Source organism: Lynx rufus, unplaced genomic scaffold, assembly GCF_022079265.1.
Source record: "Lynx rufus isolate CCGP_SWC_20201006 ecotype Redwood Valley unplaced genomic scaffold, mLynRuf1.p SCAF_27, whole genome shotgun sequence".
Classification (NCBI taxonomy): Eukaryota; Metazoa; Chordata; class Mammalia; order Carnivora; family Felidae; genus Lynx; species Lynx rufus.
Window position 1 is genome coordinate 15,254,568 of NW_025814842.1, and position 16,417 is coordinate 15,270,984.

At 41.0% G+C, this 16,417-nt stretch overlaps 1 protein-coding gene across 1 annotated transcript in view; it reads right to left on the bottom strand.

The window, feature by feature from the left end:
* Nucleotides 1-16,417, bottom strand: part of LOC124519297 (S-adenosyl-L-methionine-dependent tRNA 4-demethylwyosine synthase TYW1) — a 213,882-nt gene that overhangs the window by 180,078 nt on the left and 17,387 nt on the right. Inside the window, exon 7 of the mRNA XM_047089449.1 lies at nt 15,496-15,618. Within this exon, the coding sequence (XP_046945405.1) occupies nt 15,496-15,618 (123 nt within the window). The remainder of the gene's footprint in view (nt 1-15,495; nt 15,619-16,417) is intronic.

Consider the following 16,417-nt stretch of genomic DNA (forward strand, 5'->3'; position numbering starts at 1 on the left):
AGCTAGAGAGCAGGAACGTTACAATTAAATGAAATAAATCACCAGGTACAATGCCTGATACATAACAGGAGTTCAATAAAATAGAATACTGCTGGTTATGTATCTGCAAAACCCCCAAAACAAGTCAAAATAGTGCTCTGAGCTGCTCAGACAGCCATTTGTTTGGAGACCAAATTACTCCTCCACCTGCCATCCCAACAATGACTCCTTCTAGATGATCCTGTGGGGAAAATGTGTCTTCAGTGACAGAAAGAAATCTGAAGGATAATATAAGGCTGATTGTGTTTCCTTTTGACTTTGGGCCCTAGAAAATTCAGCAGTACGCTGATGGCTGTGTAAAGTCTCAAATCATGTTTGTCTCGAATTCTCTGTAAGTGGCTTCATAGTACATGATGATCTTCACCCTTTACACTGATTTCTTCCTCTATTTAAAAAAAAAAGTTTTAATGTGTATTTATTTTTGAGAGAGAGACAGACAGACAGACAGAGAGCAAGCAGGGGAGGGGCAGCGAGAGAGGGAGACACAGAATCTGAAGCAGGCTCCAGGCTCTGAGCTGTCAGCACAGACCCTGACGTGGGGCTTGAACCCACGAACCATGAGATCATGACCTGAGCTGAAGTCGGATGCTTAACCGACTGAGCCACCCAGGCGCCTCAGCCTTCTTCCTCTATTTTTAAATCTTACTCTATGTACATATATTTTAAAGTTATCTGAATGTCTTTTTGTAAGATGGTAGAATGCTAATCAATAATTTCAGGGCAACACACAAAGTCTGTGCTATACTACATTTGCCAGATCTTAGTAAGAGCTGCAGAAATTCAAAATAACTCACCTTGGCAGCAGCCCCACCACCAAGCCCTAGACTACCTTCAGTGCCTGTCCATTTGCAGTGCCCCGCCCCTAGAGAATCAGTAGTGAGAACACCTCACAGATCCCTGGATGTCTGAAATCTGCGTCCAACTAATACAGACGGGAGGATGGTCCTTGTTTGAAGCTGGACAACAGGTGACAGGGATTCACTAGATCATTCTACTTTTGTGAATGTTCAAAGTTCTCTAAACAAAAAATGTAAAACAGATTTAAAATTTTTTAAAAAGAAACAGGTAAACCAATGAAATTTGGAGTTAACTTCTCTACCTTCTCTGTTACGTCAGGGATTTACTCCGAAATTGGAAGTCAGTGAAAAACTACGTAGAGACTCAGAGGTATCATGATGAGAAACATAAATCCAGTTAGTCCTATCTGTCCTAAAGTCAGCATTCCTAATTACTAAATATAATCAAAATGCAAAGCTAATGAACAATTTTGCTTCTGTTAATATAGTTTTCAACTACACATTTCCACACAGAACTGAAAAAATTTACAAACATCAACAAATTATTCTCATCTATCATAAAAGTGATCCGTTTATTCCTAGGCATTTTCTTTAAAAAATTTTAAAGTTTCAGTTGTTCTTTTAAAATATTTAAAAACAAAAGTATCCTTTGGCTTTTTTTTTTTTTTTAAGTCTATTTCAGACCTAAAAAGATGTCAACTTAAAAAGGAAGTTTGTGGCAGAGCAAGATGAACTGACCTTGAACTTGACAGCGTTTAAATGTCTCTGAGGTAATTCCACAGCAAGTTACTAGAACTCCCTACTAATCATGCAAGAATTGCTCTCAAAAGCCTGTCACCACAAAACATCACCAAGCATGTATGCTTATCCCAAAGGCCACATAAATCCAAAACTGGACCCACCCGTGACACTGGCCTCTGACCAGTGTGCTCAGAGTTCCAGAGACACCCTCTTGTGGTTATAAACACACACACACCATCACCACCACCACCACCACCACCACCAAAAAACTAATTCTGACTCCTATGAAATGAACACTCTTAAAGAACGGTCATGGACCATCATCCATGTCCCATCACTAGAGAAATTATCCATCATAAAATATGAGGGTAGCTACTCCATTTCAACCATTTAAGATACAAAATTTATATAGGAAAGAGCTCAGAGGCCACAATGAGAGATCCTGAGCATTCAGGACAAACATTTACCATTCTGTCTCTATGGCAGTTTAGTCCCATCTTCCATATGCAGCAGTAACTTCATTTCCAAAAAGAAATACAATGGCTCATAACATTCCCGAAGGAAGTGCAAAGCGCCAAATTCTAATCTTGTAGGTGCAGACACTGTTCGCTGTTTGCCCAGAATACAACATATATAGCTGCTGTATGGCCGTAATAGAAATTACTGAAGATCCTACAACTAGTCAACCTTGATTCCTCCCTCTCCTGTGTGCCCCATTTGACAACGAGTAACCAAGTTTTAAAGGTTAATTCCCACAGACTGGCTCACTCCATCCACAATGCCATTGCTTCTGCACACCAGCCTTGGTTTCTCCTAAGGACAGGACAACTGCAAGAGCCAAACTAAATCGTCTCCCTGTCTCCAACTTGTAATCTCATCCCTCCCCAACTCCCAAACCCATCACATCTGCCCTGAAAGAAAACGAACGTCCTCTCCAAGCTGCTGCTTCCCAACACGCAAAAAGGAAAGCCAATTACAAGCTACATTCCTAGGCACTTTGGAAAATGACTATAAATAAGTGAAAAGTCCTTTATAAATAAACAGGACTACATTAATCTTACATAATCACAGGAGCAAAAAGTGGTACCAATTTTCTTTAAAAAAAAAAAAGATATCATACAATATTACCTAATTCATTTTCATACCATTGTCCCAGGAACCACAGTACCATCCCAATTATCACCTGGGAAACAGGACACAGCAAAAAAAGTCATCTGTTAAAGACTTTAAGGTAAAATTCCACCTAAGTGCCAAACAGGTGTTTTGCCACAAACAAGCTTTTCATTACCAAAGCATACAGACATTTCTGCTGGGAAAAAGTCCTTCTGATTGTTTCAATCTGTTTATTTCATTGATCCATCAGGTGATTCCCTTCCTTATCAAGTCATGCAGAAAACAGAATCCCCAAGCTCTCTCGAGAAGTCATCTTCCTATACAGTCAGCCCTTCTAAGCCTGGAGCTTTGCTGGCAAACAGTTGGGCATTCAGTAAATGGTGGCCGAATAATGAATGCCTCCAAACTACCAGACAGATATTCCTAGCTCTAGAAAAGAAGATCTCCCTTCTTTCGGTAACTGATTTTGGATCTGGCAACTTTCAATGTTAAAAACTCTCCTTCGGGGGCGCCTGGGTGGCTCAGTCGGTTAAGCGTCCGACTTCGGCTCAGGTCATGATCCTCGTGGTTAGTGAGTTCGAGCCCCGCGTCAGGCTCTGTGCTGCCAGCTCGGAGCCTGGAGCCTGCTTCAGATTCTGTGTCTCCCTCTCTCTCTCTCTGCTCCTCCCCCGCTCACATTCTGTCTCTCAAAAATGAATAAACGCTAAAAACAAAAAAAATTTTTTTTAAAACTCTCCTTCAGGTATTGAAGCTAAAACTGCTGCAATTTAACCCCGCATCTGCAGGTTCCATTTCTTTAAGAAAGAAACCCCCTATATGCCACTTACTTGTCATAGCTCAGTTTTTAAATGACAAATTTTGAACAGGACTCAAAGTTTTTCTGTTTACTAGGTTTTAAGAAAGCTTTCTGAACTCTCTGAAAAGCAGTTTGAACAGATGTGTCAAGAGCTTTCAAATGGTTTTCCTCTGACCTAGTGACTCTATTTTGGATAACCTGACTTAAAGAAATAATTCCAGAACTCATCCTAAGTGCTCCTGGCTGCACAGACCATGGGTGAAACAGGCTGGTTTAAAGGCAGTGGATGTCTTGGGGTTGAAGGAATGTGTCGCCTTGTGTTTCTGGGTGAATTAAATACCCAAAGCCTTAAAAATAATAAAGAAAGAAGAACAACTTCATATTATTCTACTGCAGTACTATGCAACTTTATAATAAGAACTGGACACACTGAGATGCTTTCATAAACTGAAATGCTTCTCTGGTGAGTAATTACCAAGCATTCACCATTTATTTCCAAAACTAATGATACGGATATCACTGTTTGTCTGCTTAACCGGAACATGCTGTGGGGAGTATTTAACAACATTTATTTACTGCAGAAAAAAAAAAAAGGAACATTCTGCTCTACATTTACAAATCACAATCACGAGAAAAACAAAAAACAACCTAAGACTGTCAGGCTCTTGCTGACTCCTTGTGCTCTACCCAAACTCTTCAGATTCTCTTCTAAAAACCATTTCTCCCCTGGGGGCTGAAACAAAGAGATGGGAGTCTAGGCTTGGTCCCACCACCTACGAGCCTGTCAGCCATCTGACTTCGGACAAATTGCTCTATTTCTCTAAACCTACTTCCTACCCTGTAAATTGGTAAAGTGGACGTAATAATAGTATGGATATCAAGGTCAATGTGAGGATCGAATGAGACAATCCAATGTGTACTTTGACTTCTCCGAATACTCTGAATCTGTACTGAACTACCCTCTTGCCCTATACCCCAACCCATCCACTATATTCAATCAAATCACATTGCTTCCCAATGCCTTCAGGTTGAAGTTCACACCCCCCTGACAGAATGAAAAGGCCTCCAGTACCCTGCCCCTGCCTTCCTTCTCTAGTTCATTCTCCGCACATCCCCGCCCCTACCTGAAACCACAGACACACCAAACTGTTCCCCAAACACGCCATTCGCCCTAGCACCCCAGCCCTCTGTATCCGTATCTGTCCTCCTAACCTTCCCACGTTTCACACATTAGCTCCCTTGTTCTTCGACATCGCTCCCACCCCTCGAGTTCTCTTCAGCCCTAGACTCACCATCTTGGATCTTGCTACAGAGTGAGGGAGGTAGAATACCATGGTGGTACACCAGTCGGACCAAACCTATCCTATTTGAAGATATCTGCTTATACAATAATAGCTCATAGTTACCAAGTACACACTACGTGGCAGGCAATAAAATAAAGCGTGCCAGTGAATGAACTTAGTTAATCTTCATAACAACTTCATAAGAGGTTACTTTTATGATCTCCCACTTTAGAGATGAGAAAACAAAAGCAGAGAGTAAAATAATTTGCCCAAGACGCATAGGCTGAGACAGCAGGACTCCACAAAACTCAGTGAGTATTACTCAAAAAGAGGTTATATAATAGGAATACGTTGGCCCAACCCTAGAGCCAATTGCTAACCAGTAGTAGTGCCTCCTCTAGAGTAGCAATTCAGGCAATTTAGTGCAATGCCTGGCAACGACTGGGCAGAAAGCAACTCAGGAATATGTATGAATGGACCCTAAAAGGCCAAATAAATGCATGGGAAAAAACAAAAAAACAAAAAACCAACAACCAGGCAGTAGTTTAGTGTATTCTGTCCAATATAGAATGAAAACACAAGCCATACTTGGAAACCCTGCCATAAGCTAACAATAAAGAAAAACAAAAACTGGCGGCTTTATTTTCATGTCACACTGAAGGCGGAAAAATATTTATTTTTGCCCCAAATCTAATGACTTTATGAGAAACTTTTTATGAGAAATCTAAAATGTCATAAACCAACTGCTTCAAGTTCATAAAGTCCAAAATCATTTCATTTAAAAAATAATTTACACAGATGTTCAAAATTTTCATTTGTTCTTTCTCTCCAGTGCCCTCTAATGGACAGAGATGAAAAGCAAAGTGAAAATGAACCCACAAATTATTCTAAACTCTTACCATACACTTGAAATTTGCTGAAATTAAATCTGAAGTGTTCTCAATACACACACACACACACACACGCGCGCACACACACGCGAGGTAACTATGTGAGGTGATGGATTTCTTAACTTGATTGTGGTAATCTTTTCACAATGGATACACATATCATCACATTACACGCCTTAAAAAAATCAGTGTACAACCCTAACATATTTGTCAATCATGCCTCAATAAAGTTGGAGAAACAATTACTGCAAACTCTTCACTCACTGCAAACAAAGCTTTAAATATCTTCTCTTAACCTTCTGCAAAAACCCAGAAATCTGTCTAAATCAGGTATCTCGTACACTGAAATCTATCCTGTTTTAAGACTGTTTCGCCACTAAAAAATTACTCAGATTCTTAATTTAAGAGTCGTAAAATTATACGTTTGCTTTGACCCAGTATATCAATTTGGGGACAATATAACCTAAGAAATATTAACACATTTTTCAAAGTAAAAAGGTCTCGGGGTCCTTGCGTGGCTTAGTCAGCTGAGTGTCCCAACTCTGGCTCAGGTTGTGATCTCGCAGTTCTTGAGTTCAAGCCCCACATCAGACTTTCTGCTGTCAGCGCAGAGCCCGCTTCGGATCCTCTGTCCCCCTCTCTTTCTGCACCTCCCCCACTCACGTTCTCTCTCAAAATAAACAAACATTAAAAAAAAAAAAAAAAAAACAGTAAAAAGGTCTCAGACCCGTGCTAATTTTACCAGCAGAAAAACCTGACACAGACTAAACAGCCAGCTCTAGGAAAATGTATAAACCAGTTTAAAATATCTAAGCAAACTAACTTCTCACTTTGACATCTGTTGGGCTTTTAGAGGTGATGACACCCTGTCATGTGCATGTTCGCATCTGACTCACACCTGTGAGGAAGGCAGAGGGCCCGGCCCCTGTTCCCCAGACAAGGGGATTAAGACTAGGGAAGGTTAAGCTATGCCCACAGGTCACTGAGTTACACACTGGCTTGGCCAAGCCCTGAACCCACACTCCACGCACTTGTCATTCTTAACAGCTGCTCTGCCAGGGGCTTCTGAAATACAGAAGCTACTAAAAATGACAGACACAATCCACATGTGAAAGTATTCAGAAACAAGGAACAAAAGCTGCAACAACAGGAAAGATGGACAGCAATTTTAAATTGAGAAATAATTTTGGATATATTGGCTTAGAGTTTTACACCCAACCAAGAATTTTTTGGTTATGAGCTTTATAAAAGTAGCCAAACCAAATGCATACAGGACAGCGTGCAGGGAAAAATTTGGCCTTGCCGGAAGGGAAATCTGGCCATTGTCCCCAGTTCCTGGAAAGTAACGGGGAATCCCTTAGAATTTCCCGAGTGACAGCAGCATCCATTATTCACAGTGGGCCCCTCAGACCGCAGCTGACTGCAAGTGGGGGAAGATGCTGAAGACTGAGTTCAACCACATGGGCAGTCAAGTCCCAATAAAAACTGGACACCGAAGCTCAGGTAAGCCCCCCGGGTTGGCAACACTTGATGTGTATTACTGCACGTTGATGCTGAGAGGACAACACATCTTGAGGAGGACAAAGGAACGCCTCTTGAATCTATTCTATGCGTCTCCTCCTTTGGCTGATTTTCTGTACCCCTTCCCAGCAAAGAACCACAGCCATGAGGGTAACAGCTTTGGGGGAGTTCTGTGAGTCTTTCTAGCAAATTATCAAACCTGAGGGTGGTTTTTAAGAGCCCCCTCCCCCAAAATTTGCAATTGGTGTCAGAAGTGAAAGCAATCTTGGGGACTATGCCCTCAGACCTTGTAGTTTTCTAACACCAGGGAGGAAGAAAGAGATTGTTCACAGGATAACATGTTCAACCTCGCTCAAAATGAAAGAAATACAAATTAAAATCAGGTCATTATTTCTCACCTTTCTGGCTGGCAAGATTTAAAAGACTAATAACACCTGAGGGTTGGCAAAGGTACAGAGAAATAGGCTATCTCATCTCTCTCCTATGAGAAGAAATAAAAATGTTTTCAATTTTGTATAGGGCAATTTGGAAACATCTATTAATACTATAAAATCCCAGGGTGCCTGGGTGGCTCAGCTGGTTAAGCGTCCAACTCTTGATCTCAGCTCAGGTCTTGATCTCAGGGTCATTAAGTTCAAGCCCCACGTTGGGCTCTGGACTGAGCATAGAGCTTACTTTAAAAAAATAAAAATAAAAAAATAGGCACCTGGCTGGCTCAGTTGGTGGAACATGCGACTGTTGATCTCAGGGCTGTAAGTTCAAGCCCCACACTGGGTGTACAGATTACTTAAAAATGTGTGTGTGTGTGTGTGTGTGTGTGTGTGTGTGTGTATAGATGTAGATATAAAATCCCCTTTGATCCAGAAATTTCCATTTTATGCACTTATTCTTGACATAAATTTATGCCAGCCGCAAAAATTGTAAGAGCAAGAGTGTTCAAACACCTAAATGTTAATCATCAAGAGCCAAATACCTCATGGGACATAGTCCTAGACCACTATGTAAACATTAAAATGAACCAGGTGAATCTGTATGACAGCACTGGAAAGCTGTCATGTTAGATGAAAACAAGCAGTCTGTAGACTTGGGAGAACAAAATGATCCCATCTGTGTAGCCAGAAAAACAAAGTTAGACCAAAATGCAGGTGTGTTTGTAAGAGCAGTAAAACACCCGGACGAATACTGCCAAACTAGAAAGTCTGGTTTCCTGTGAAAAGTAGATTTAGGAAGAACAAGGACAGGGAGCTGCATTCTTTGAATCTTTCAAACATATATAAAGAGGGTATGAAATTAAGTGAAACTTCAAAGGGAGGTTCAGATCAAGTTATGTATTTTCAAAGGGAATAGCTAAGAACCAGAAACTCTAAAAACACCTCCCTCGCATCAAGGATGTGAAAAGGATAGAGGACATAGAGGTAAGGACAGAGGATTTTTGAAAGTTTCTTTGGAGAATGTTGGTAAGGTATTTTGAGATCCCGCCTCAAATGGAGAGAGGCTGGAGAGCAGGTGCCTTGTCACATCTCAAGCCCCCGAGGCTCCACCAGGGCCCCTCAAAAGAAGCTGCTTGTATGCCCCACACTCAGAGGGCATCATTGACTGGTGTAGGACTCCTGCCCAGTGAATCCAGACACCAAAGGACTGACTAGTTTCCCCAGCAAGTGAGCACTGCTGCTGGGTAGGAATCAGCCTGTCCTCCCAGAATAAAGAACTCAGGAGTATTCCCGTGGGAAGGGACAAGAGTGCAGGTGGGGGTGACCTTAGATGCTGACCAACCGGGCAACCAGAGAGGAAAACAGAGGACAGACCTCAAAGAGAGGAAGCCAGAGGCACAGGGCTCAGAGGAAGGAGTGAGCCACGACCAGCAGCACACTTCTTGGGGTACACTTGCTCAGTACAAGGAACCAGGCAGGAGACACCATGGACAGTGTCTCCACAGAAGCAATGAGAGTGCCGGCTGGAGGAAGAGTCAACTTTAAACTGGACGAGGGGAGAGAGCACAGTCACCTTACACCACATAAGAACTTCCTACTTCTCTCTCTCCTGCTCCCCATCCGTTCCCCAGACCCTAAGCAGATCCAAAACAGCAGCTAGCAAATAGGCCAGAAAGTAGACAAGAGGGGAGGAGTTTCGCCTTTGAATTAAATTGACTTAGTTTCTTTAGTATTACTTACTACCTATTACCTAGGCTTGGGCATTCTACTGTCAATTTATTAAGACTTTGTGCCTTAGGGGCACCTGGGTGGCTCAGTGGGTTAAGCAGCCAACTCTTGGTTTCAGCTCAGGTCATGATCTCACAGTTCATGAGTTCAAGTTCCACATTGGGCTCTATGCTAACAGTGGGGAGCCCGCTTGGAATTCTGTCTCTCTCTCTCTCTCTCTCTCTCTCCCTCTGCCTCTCTCTCTCTCTCTCTTTCAGAATAAATAAATAACCTTAAAAAAAAATAAAAAGAAAAAGAAGAAAAAAACTTTGTGTCTTAAAGTGCCTGTAACACTTTATTACCAAAAATGACCAGAAAAGTCATGAAATCTGCCAGTTCTCCGTCCTGTGCAGGTTGAAAGGGACAGTAAAACTCAAAACAAAGCAGCTTCTATAATAACTTCCCAAAATTAATCCCTGTTTGTAACACTACTTTTAAAAGATTTTTCTGGGGGTACCTGGGTGGCTCAGCCACTTAAGCGTCCAACTTCAGCTCAGGTCATGATCTAATGGCTTGTTGAGTTCAAGCCCCACATCGGGCTCTGTGCTAACAGCTCAGAGCCTGCAGCCTGCTTCGGATTCTGTCTCCCCCCTCTCTGCCCCTCCCCTCCGCCCATGCGCACACTCTCTCTCTCAAATATAATAAAACATTTTTTAAATTAGCCGATTTTTAAAAAAAAGTTTTTCTGAAAAAAACAAAAAGATTTTTCTGTGAGATTTTTAAATGAGGTGGTAAAAACTACCTGAAAATATCACAAAGATTTTTATAATAGAGATTCGGGTGCATATGAAACAAAGTTAAAATAAACATTCCAAATGCTAATAGTAATTTTTCTGGGGAGACAGAATTATTGATAGATTTTGGCCCTTTGTTTTCTAAATTTTTATTTTTTAGGTATGTTAATTTGTAATGAAAAAATGTTTAACTAGGCAAAATTAAATAAACATTAAATTTTTTTCTTTATATTACTATTTGTTATAGCATGGGACCACCCTGAGTAAAATTAGAGGGTCATCATGTTTTATGCAAGAAGTAAGTTCTTAAGACCTTATATAATTCAAAACTGACCCTATCAAAAAATGGGAGATATTCTCATATGGCTATATCATAAATAGTTTATAATTCAGTTGATACTAGATTTTTTTTGTTTTATTTTGGGAGCATGGAGAGAAAGTAGTTCCTTCCATACTTTCTATTTCGAATCCTCAGAAAAGCGAAAAGTACAATGAAGACCCATAGTCCCTTCACCTAGATTCACCACTTTTGTTGATCATTACCTGTCTACCCTTCCATGCACACATACACATCTATAAAATACACGTGAATGTATGTGCAGAAAGAAAACTTTGCTGAACTATTTGTATGTGGCAGACACCATAACACTTCACTCTTAAACACTACAGGATTCATCTCCTAAAAAATGACAGAACTGCACAACTACAACACCATTATTACAAGGGAAATTAACAAAAATCCAGTATTATCTAATAAAAAAATCCATTTCAAGTATCCTCAAATGTCCAGACAATGACCTTTGCTCTTTGATTCAAGATCAAAGGTTACACAATGCATTTAGTTATGTTTCCATGTTTTTAAACCTTGGACCCGTCCTCACTCCAGGTTTTGTTACTGTTAATGTCTATGACATTGACTCTTTTTAAAGAGTCTGGACTGTCCCACTTTTTGGATTTGTCTGATTGTTTCCCCATAATTAGACTCAGGCTAAAAATTTTTGACACAAAATTACATAGATGATGTTGCATACATCTTACTACCCATCATGTCAGGAGGGACACGAGGTCATTTTAATACAAATGATGAAGCTAAATTTGACTTTTTTGGTACAGGCGAAAATCACCTGAACACTCCATTTTTTTTTTTTTTAATTTTTTTTCAACGTTTTTATTTATTTTTGGGACAGACAGAGACAGAGCATGAACGGGGGAGGGGCAGAGAGAGAGGGAGACACAGAATCGGAAACAGGCTCCAGGCTCCGAGCCATCAGCCCAGAGCCTGACGCAGGGCTCGAACTCACAGACCGTGAGATCGTGACCTGGCTGAAGTCGGACGCTTAACCGACTGCGCCACCCAGGCGCCCCCGAACACTCCATTTGTAAAAGTATATTTTATCCTTTGTAATTAGCAAATCATCTGTAGGTATTTTTCCCCCAGTGATGTATTTATTTTTGGCATGTCTAAGTGGGTTAGTTTCTGGGATGATATTTTGAGAATACGTGCATATATGGCCCCCAAAGGCATTTCATGCAATCCTTGCTTAAATTAATTATCACTCTGGGGATAGAAAACAAATGATTAATTCTATTATACCCTCTGTATTTCTTATCTAGAAACCTATAAAGACTTTCTCTTGTACCTCCCTTTTGTTGAGCAGCAAAAGGATTGATTTTTTTTTTATTTGATGTAATACAATCCATTGCATATAATACAATACATATTATCATTATGTTCATTTTTGATGCTCAAATTGTCCCAAATTTGGCCTGTGGGAAACTCTTCAAGCTGGTTCCTATGTCCCTTTGATGTGTCTCCATCAGTCTTTGATGATCCACTTGCCCAACAAGACATCCCAGGCCCATCTGTTATGCTCCCTTCCTCAGCCCTGGAATCAGTCATTTCTCCAAGCCCTGACTCCTTTCAATGAGGTAGGATATTGAGAAAACAAGAACCGAGTGCTCACCATGTTTGTTTCTAGGTCTGTGGCCTAACAAAGAGTACATCTGTTTTTTGTTCCCAGTTCCTGGCACAGAGCTTCAAAAAACCTTGGCATTTTCTAAGTGCCAGAAGGGTCATTGTTATGCAAATGAGGTGGCTGAGGGGGTAGGCCTAGATAGCTTTAGCATGGGGCTGGTCAACCAGAAAGACCAACTCTGGGCCAGCTGGATCTCCAGGGAAAGAAACAGGGAAGGAGGTCAGCTGGAGAATCAGATGGCCAATAATCTAATCAATCATGCCTACACAATGAAACCCCAATAAACATTCTGGACGCTAACCAGCTTCCTAGTTAGCGGACACGTGGATATGGTGGGAAGGGAGGATGTGCCTGGGTTTCACGTGGAGAGGGCGCGGAAACTCTTGAGTCTCTTCCCCACCTCCCTACTCTCAGAACTCCTGTTGTCTTTTCCACTTGGTTGTTTCTAACTCGTATCCATTAAAACTGTAAGTATAGTGCTTTCGGTGAGTTCTGGGTCATTCTAGCAAATTACCGAAACTGAGGGCAATCACGGGACCCCAAAATTATAACCAGTTGATGGGAAGGGCAGGAGGCCCCTACTTAGAGCCGCCATCTGAAATGGAGGCAGTCCTGTGCAAGACTATGCCCTAAATCTGCAGAGTCTGATGCTAACTCCAGGTAGCTACTGTCAGAATTGAACAGAACCGGGTGTTTAGTGGTCAGAACGTGAAAGGTTCTTTCTGTAACCACAGCTCCAAAATACCGTTTATACACACACAGCACTCAAATTATAAATTTGCAAATCTGCCATGACAATAAACTATTTTTTTAGAAAAAATCTTATGTTCAGATCAACCTCCAAATGAAATCCAACACCACATGAAAATCTCATTAATACACATGGATCCACCTTATTATTTCTCACAGATGCACAACAAGGTCTGTAGTGTGTGGATATATCATGCTTTTTTCAACCAGTCTCTGGCAGCTGTTTGCTGTATATACTTGTGGCATAACCTTGGGCATCTGCTGTTTTGTATTTGTGAAGACGAATCTTCAAGGCAAATTCACACAACCAGGCCTGCTGGATGATGGGCAAATGCATGTGAATCAAAAGCCCCTCCATACAGGTTACACCGTTCCGGACTCCCCTCAGCAAGGTGTGAGCACCTATGTTCCCAGAGCCTCACCAGCTATGGATGCCGTACAGTTTTTGAACTTTTGTGATTTTGGTAGGTGAGAAATGTCATGTCAGAGTAGTTTTAATGTGCCTGTCTTTAATTCTGAGTGAATGTGAGCATTTTTTCATATGCTTAAAGTCTATTTGTAGAGCTTTTTCTGAGACTCACCTATTCAGGTGTTTGGCCAATTTTTTCTATTAGGTTTTAGGTCTTTTTTCTTTTGATTTTTAAGAGCGCTCTGTATAATAAAAAAATTAACCCCTTCTTTATTATAGAAGAGGCAAATATTTCCTTTTTAATTTTTTTGAAGTTTATTTATGTTTGAGAGAGAGAAAAATAGAGCACACAGAAAGCAGCAGAGGGGCAGGCAGAGAGAGAGAGAGAGAGAGAGAGAGAGAGAGAGAGAATCCCAAGCAGGCTCCATGCTCAGCACGGAGCCCAATGCAGAGCTCGACCCCAGGACTGCAAGGTCATGACCTGAGCCAATATCAAAGAGTCAGACACTTAACCGATTGAGCCACCCAGGCGCCCCATACTTTCCCTTTCTATCATTTGTCTTTTGATATGCTTATAACCATGCAAATCTTTTTAAAACTCATTGGTAAATTCAGTCTTTTCTTGCTTCTAGATTTTGAATCATACAGAAAACTCTTCTCTAAGTTATAAAATAATGCATCTGGTTCTATTACTTATAAATTTTTTTTCAACAAGTTCTCTAACCCAATTGGAGTCTATGGTGACCTATGAGATGCACAGAGCCAAGTTTAAATGTTCACAGGTAGCTCTCTGCTTGTCGTGCCATACCCCTGCCAGGGAAAAGAGATGCCACTTTTATTATATATGAAATCCCCATATATTCCTGGATCTACTCCTGCTATTTTATTCTGCTGCATCAATCTGTCTCAACAGGAGCCAAAACACAGCTTTAATTACAGATGCCTTTTAGTAAGTGTTAATATCTGGTAGGTCCAGTCTTTCTCATTACTATACCAAGGATTTCCTAACTATTCTTGCATGTTTATTTTTCCACATGAATCAACCAGGCTAGCTCTAGGGGAAAAAAGTTATTGAAACTTTTAATGGGATTTCATCAAATTTATGTATTAATTTAAAGAGAAGTGACATCTTTAGAACAGTGAGTGAGTCACCACATCTAAAAAACAAGAGATATCGGGAATTTTTTCAGTTTCCATCACACAGATTTAGGATATTTCTTTCTAAATTTATTTTTATGTACTTCTTTATCTTTTATATAGCTGTTATAAATGGGGTCTTCTCTTCCACTATGGCTTCTAACTGGTTATTGTTTAGAAAGATAAAGGCTATTGGCTTTTTACCTTATTATATCCTGCTACCTTACTGATTTCTTTCATTTGAGTTTGTGTCAATTTTATCATTGATTTTCTTGGATTTTTCTGTAGTTTTACTTCTTTTGTTTCTAAAACTTAGGCACTGGGCACATTCCCAGTGTAGGATACTCTCATTTCCCAAAACTCACACATGAATGGAGTCTATACACTCTTACACTATTGTGTATACTACTCCCATTTCACATCATTGGAATCTGCGTAGACTCCTACTACACCGCACATTCTCACATTCATCTTGTCTACGGCAATGACAACCCAGACTAATGTTTCCTAGATTCCTAGGGCCTCCACCTACACTGATCTCAACACCTCCAGGCCAAGGTGCTGTCCATAAGCTCAACAGCCCTCACTCTACGTGAGGCGGAAGCACTTGAAGAAAGTTCCACTTGGGGGGTGCCTGGGTGGCTCAGTCGGTTAAGTGTCCGACTTCAGCCCAGTTCGTGATCTCACGGTTCGTGAGTTCGAGCCCCACGTCAGGCTCTGTGCTGACAGCTCAGAGACTGGAGCCTGCTTCGGATTCTGTGTCTCTCTACCTCTCTCTCTCTCTCAAAAATAAATAAATATTTTAAAAAAAGAGAGAGAGAGAGAGAGAGAGTTCTACTTGGAATCTCAGCACGAGTCCATCTTCATGCTGTTCACCCTGTCTCCTCAGTCACAACATTGAAGTCCCTCTAACCATCCACCCTTCCCTCAATTCCTGCCCTAAAATCTGCCTATCCTACTACAAGCTCATTTTCACAGAGCTTAGAGGGAAGATTTTCACAAAGTTCATGTAAAAATGGCAAAGAAGTAGAAAACTCTCAAGACAAGAGGCAAATGTTAGATGTTAGCTAACAGCGGGATCCAGGTGCACTCTTTCCCAAAGTTACGGTACCTTTTCTTTCTTCACACAATTCATAATTTTGCCGAGGTCCTCAACATCAACGACAGAATTTAGATTCTGGTGGTCCTCAGTACCAGACTCTTCCTCACTGGTGCTCTCAAAGGGCTCTTCCTCCTGGAACATCAATGTTTCAGAAATATATTGTTCAAAGTAGCGAGCCTCCAAGATTGTGAGTTCATGGGACAGATCTGAGATATTTTAGGCTACAGGTTCAGCAAGTATGGCCTGCAAGCCAAATGCAGCCAGCCTCAGGCCAAATCTAAAGGAAGCCATCACTTACACATTATCTATAGCTATGTTCTTAATACAATGACCGGACTGACAGTTGCAACAGAAACCATGTGGCCCACAAACATGGAAATATTTATTAGCTGGCCCTTCACAGAAAAGTTTCCTGACCTCTCTTTTAGACAGAACCAACCAGGCTTAGTGAAGAACTAAAGGCAGGAATGAGGAAAAGGAAGGAATTAAGCACGACTCTTAAGTTTCTTTTTTAAGTAATTGAGACGGTGGTGCTGTTTACTGAGATGAGAAAGATTTGGGGAGAAATAGACCAGAAGAGTGGAAATGAAAAGCTCCATTTTGAATTTGTAAAGTATGAGATGCCTCAGACCTCCAAGCAGAGATTTCAAAAAGGATGCACATAAGAGAACAAAATTCCAGGCAGACCTCAGGGACAAAAATATAAACTTAGGAATAACTAGCATTCAGACAGTACTTAACTGCCATGAAACTGGGTAAGATCATCCAGGAAGAAAGTATCAACAAAGAAAAGAACCTCACACCAAGCCCTGAATCGTTCCAACACGCAGAGGTTAGGTAAGGGAAGAAGATCCCAGGGGAAAAAAGGAAGAAAACCACGAGAATGGTATTGTGAAAGTCAAGAGAAGAGTGATTCTAAGAAGGAATTGCG